The sequence below is a fragment of the Austrofundulus limnaeus genome, unplaced genomic scaffold (genome assembly GCF_001266775.1).
Source record: "Austrofundulus limnaeus strain Quisiro unplaced genomic scaffold, Austrofundulus_limnaeus-1.0 Scaffold131, whole genome shotgun sequence".
Taxonomy (NCBI): domain Eukaryota; kingdom Metazoa; phylum Chordata; class Actinopteri; order Cyprinodontiformes; family Rivulidae; genus Austrofundulus; species Austrofundulus limnaeus.
The window spans coordinates 415525-418943 of record NW_013952533.1 but is presented as its reverse complement, the minus strand read 5'-3'; the positions used below and the strand labels follow the sequence as shown (position 1 = coordinate 418943).

Here is a 3419-nt window from a genome sequence, read left to right as displayed (position 1 = left end):
ATAATTTATTTTAATACGCCAGTTATATATTTATACATTTATTTCCAATAATGATAGGTTTGGTCCTCCATAGATTAGTTCAGCGTTCACATCTAAAACCTGCCTCTGACCGGATACTCCGGTGCAGCTTGTTGTTTTTGGAACGAGCGCGACGGGCCCGATGAAACAAGAAAACAACTTTTCAACTAAACTTTGACGATAACAAAATAAATCAAACTTCTATTAAGCTCTTTTAAATAAAATTTAAATATATTATAAACAAATTTAAAAGTAGTGAGTAACAGGTTTGATTTTATGATAATGATTTAAAACATATTTTTAGATTTTGTTTTTTGCATTTTTCTTCCCTAGCCCCCTTWGCGCCCCCTGGCGGCCTCTCAGTGGTCCGCAGCCCCCAATTTGAAAAAAGCCGACCTAAGACTGCCTTATGACATTATGTTGTGTGCTCCAGGGCAGCTGTGGCTACTGTGCAACTTACCATCATCAGAGTGCGAATGTGTGTATGAATGAATAATGTAAAGTGTCTTTGAGTGTCTAGAAAAACACAATACAAGACTAATGCATTATCATTACTATTATTATTACTACTATTATTATTATTATTATTATTATTATTATTGACAAATAATGACAAAGTAGCCATTCTGCTCAAACCTCTAAATTAGTTTCATGAGATGTCATGCCCAGAGTAGGTGTTGTGAATGACTCTCAGCTACTCTCACATCAAATTCTAATAAATTGATGGCAAAATGTTCAACAAAAATCTTACATAAGCTGTTAGTGCCCAGAATATCAGTAGGACATGAGTCTCAGTTAGCACCACACCAAACATAAACATAATATAGTCATAGCCACTTGTGTTTCTAGAGTCAGTTGACTGAAGTGGCCATCTTGAATCGAGTCGACTAAAAACGTTAATCAGTTGTAGACACTCGCCTGCTGTCACACTCTGCTCGTTTCACTAAAATCTGTGAGTTTTCAAAAGACCCACATTRTGAGTTGAGTAGAACGCAGACTGCACATACGAACTGTGTTTTGTATTGTTCATGTTCACGCTGCTCCTTCATTTAACTCTTTGAACTCTGACGCAWTGCCGGGGACAAAATGTTAAGAAAAAGGCAAATGCTTCCCTTTTGTTCCGTTCAGAGCAGACCAGCTGCCTCAGAGACACTAAATTATTTTGTTAAACAATGGAGCGGCTCTGCTCCAGGAGACATTCAAGAAACGATTATGTGCAGCTCGGTTGATAAATATATGCAGGATAACGAACTACAAAAGGCTGGCATCCAGATTTGTGCTGTGCTACGGGCGTTACAATCAACATGATTCATTCATTCATTCACCACTGGAAAGATGTTCAACTGATGGTTGTCAGTGGCAACAAGACCTGGCAGGAAGAGTCAAGAGGCTAATTCACCAGAGGGGGGGAAGACACAGCTAAATTTATCTTAATGGTGTTGTTAATGTAGGCGGACAAATGCACCCCCACGCAGGCCCTAAGGCTTTCTGAGTCAAGACCAAGTAGAAGCGGAGGTACAGACCTTCTTCAAAACGCTGTCGGACTCTGTCCTCCGCAGATCTCCGGCTGTGTCCTCGCTCTCGTCTCTGTCTCCACCTGGCGTGAAGGAGAAACCACGAGGACGTGAAGCAGTCAGTAAATGATGCACATTCAGCAGGTGTACTGTGAGAACCGAGGCACAACGATCGTCTAAGAAAAACAAAACTAAAACTGAGCTCAGAATGTCTCATTTAATGTTCATAGCAGGTAATCACTTGTTAGAGATGACACAGCAGGCGGGTCGATAAGTGAGCTGCAACCTCAGGCAGGTCAACGCCCACCCACCAGCAGAAAAATCTATTGTTTTTCACAGAAATACTACCTTCATGTTTTTCCCTCTTTACCTCGCAGACAGGGAAAATCTAAAAAAAAAAATAGTAATAAAAGTTTGATTGCATTTCCTAGTGAAACTGCTGTGCTTGCTTACTGTTCAGAAATGCTTGTTTCTAAAAAGGAACAAACGCAACAAGCTAAAGATCTAACATTTACACACAAAGTGCTCATCAGTGGTGGTTAGATCCCTGCCTGCAACTCACTGTGACTCAAAACCCTGAAATTTACTTGTTCAAACATTTCAGGTTCCCTTCAGTAAGTAAACTGTGAGTTTTTGTGACCATGAAGTGAGATTGTTTTTTACATGAAACCACCGATTGACTGGTGTCAGCATTAGCTCTGTGCAGTTTCCAACACTCCTTCTAGGCCACGTCTGTAGAGCTCTGATCAAATCTATGAAGGCTGAGGTCTGAAGACTTTTAACTCAATTCAACACTTTATAGACAAACTGCTGCTCTCGATGCTCTGGGTTTTTTTTATTGATAAAAAATGTAATTTTGATCTGAAAATTATGCATAAAGAATCATCCACACTGTTGAGCAACAGTGTTCAGAAGAAGCAAGTCATAAAGAGCAAGCTGTTTACTTCAGCTGCACAGATTTTGGTTTTTAATCACCTGCTACTGTTGTAGGTTGTTGAAACAAAATCTATAAATACAGGATGAGTTAAAACTGGTGAGTAATTTAACAACTGTTTTCCACTTTTCTTTGTCATTTAAACAGTTAAATTGTCTTCATTTGCTTGATTTAGAGCAAATAAGTTTTTTATTGTTTTCATTTGTATTTTAATTTGATTCCTTCACTAAAGTTGAATAAAAAGAAAAATCTGCAGCAGGTTTTAGTCCCTCCTGCAGATGGAGAAATGGGGATTTATTACAGCTCAATAACCCCCCAGGCTTGCAGCTCACAAGCCAGAAGTTGAGAGCCTGAGAGCCATCGCTCCAGGCCTCGTTTCTGCTCCCCGAACCCCTGTAAAATGTTTTATCTGTGGCACCGAACAAGGCCGTTGTGGGAAGTGTTGGAGCCACAAAAAGTCTGAACTTGTAAAACAGCATTGGCCTTTTCAGCAGTGCTGGTTGGTGCTCATCTGTGGTCCGGTAGCTGAGTCGGTGCAGTTTTTCTGACACACAGGTGGGGAGCAAGGAGTGTGTATATGTGTGTGTGTCTGTGTGTGTGTGTGTGTCTGTGTGCGTGTGTGTGCGTGTGTGTTTGGGAGTGGGCGAGCGTCGCAGTTTCAGGACCTGACTGGACATCACAGCATCAGTAAACATGCAAAGAGGAAGTCTTACTCTTACTGCTGTGCATCTGGTGGCTGTCGAAGCCTCCGAATGTTTCGGCCCGACGGGGGAGACACACCGGCCCGGCGCCTCCTCCCTCGTGGACGCTGGCCATCGCTCCCCCCAGGCTGCTGTTCACTAGTGCCTGTAACGTCTCCACTGTCATCCACACACACAGGCACACGCACGCACACACACACACACACACACACACACACACACACACACACACACACACACACACACACACAC

At 42.0% G+C, this 3419-nt stretch overlaps 1 protein-coding gene across 2 annotated transcripts in view; it reads right to left on the bottom strand.

Moving 5' to 3' along the window:
• Positions 1–3419, bottom strand: part of akap13 (A-kinase anchoring protein 13) — a gene marked incomplete in the record, with an annotated part of 138567 nt that overhangs the window by 11838 nt on the left and 123310 nt on the right. For both annotated transcript variants that reach the window (XM_014015552.1, XM_014015551.1), the window contains 2 exon segments: positions 1542–1615; positions 3180–3326. In XM_014015552.1, coding sequence (XP_013871006.1) covers positions 1542–1615; positions 3180–3326 — 221 coding nt within the window.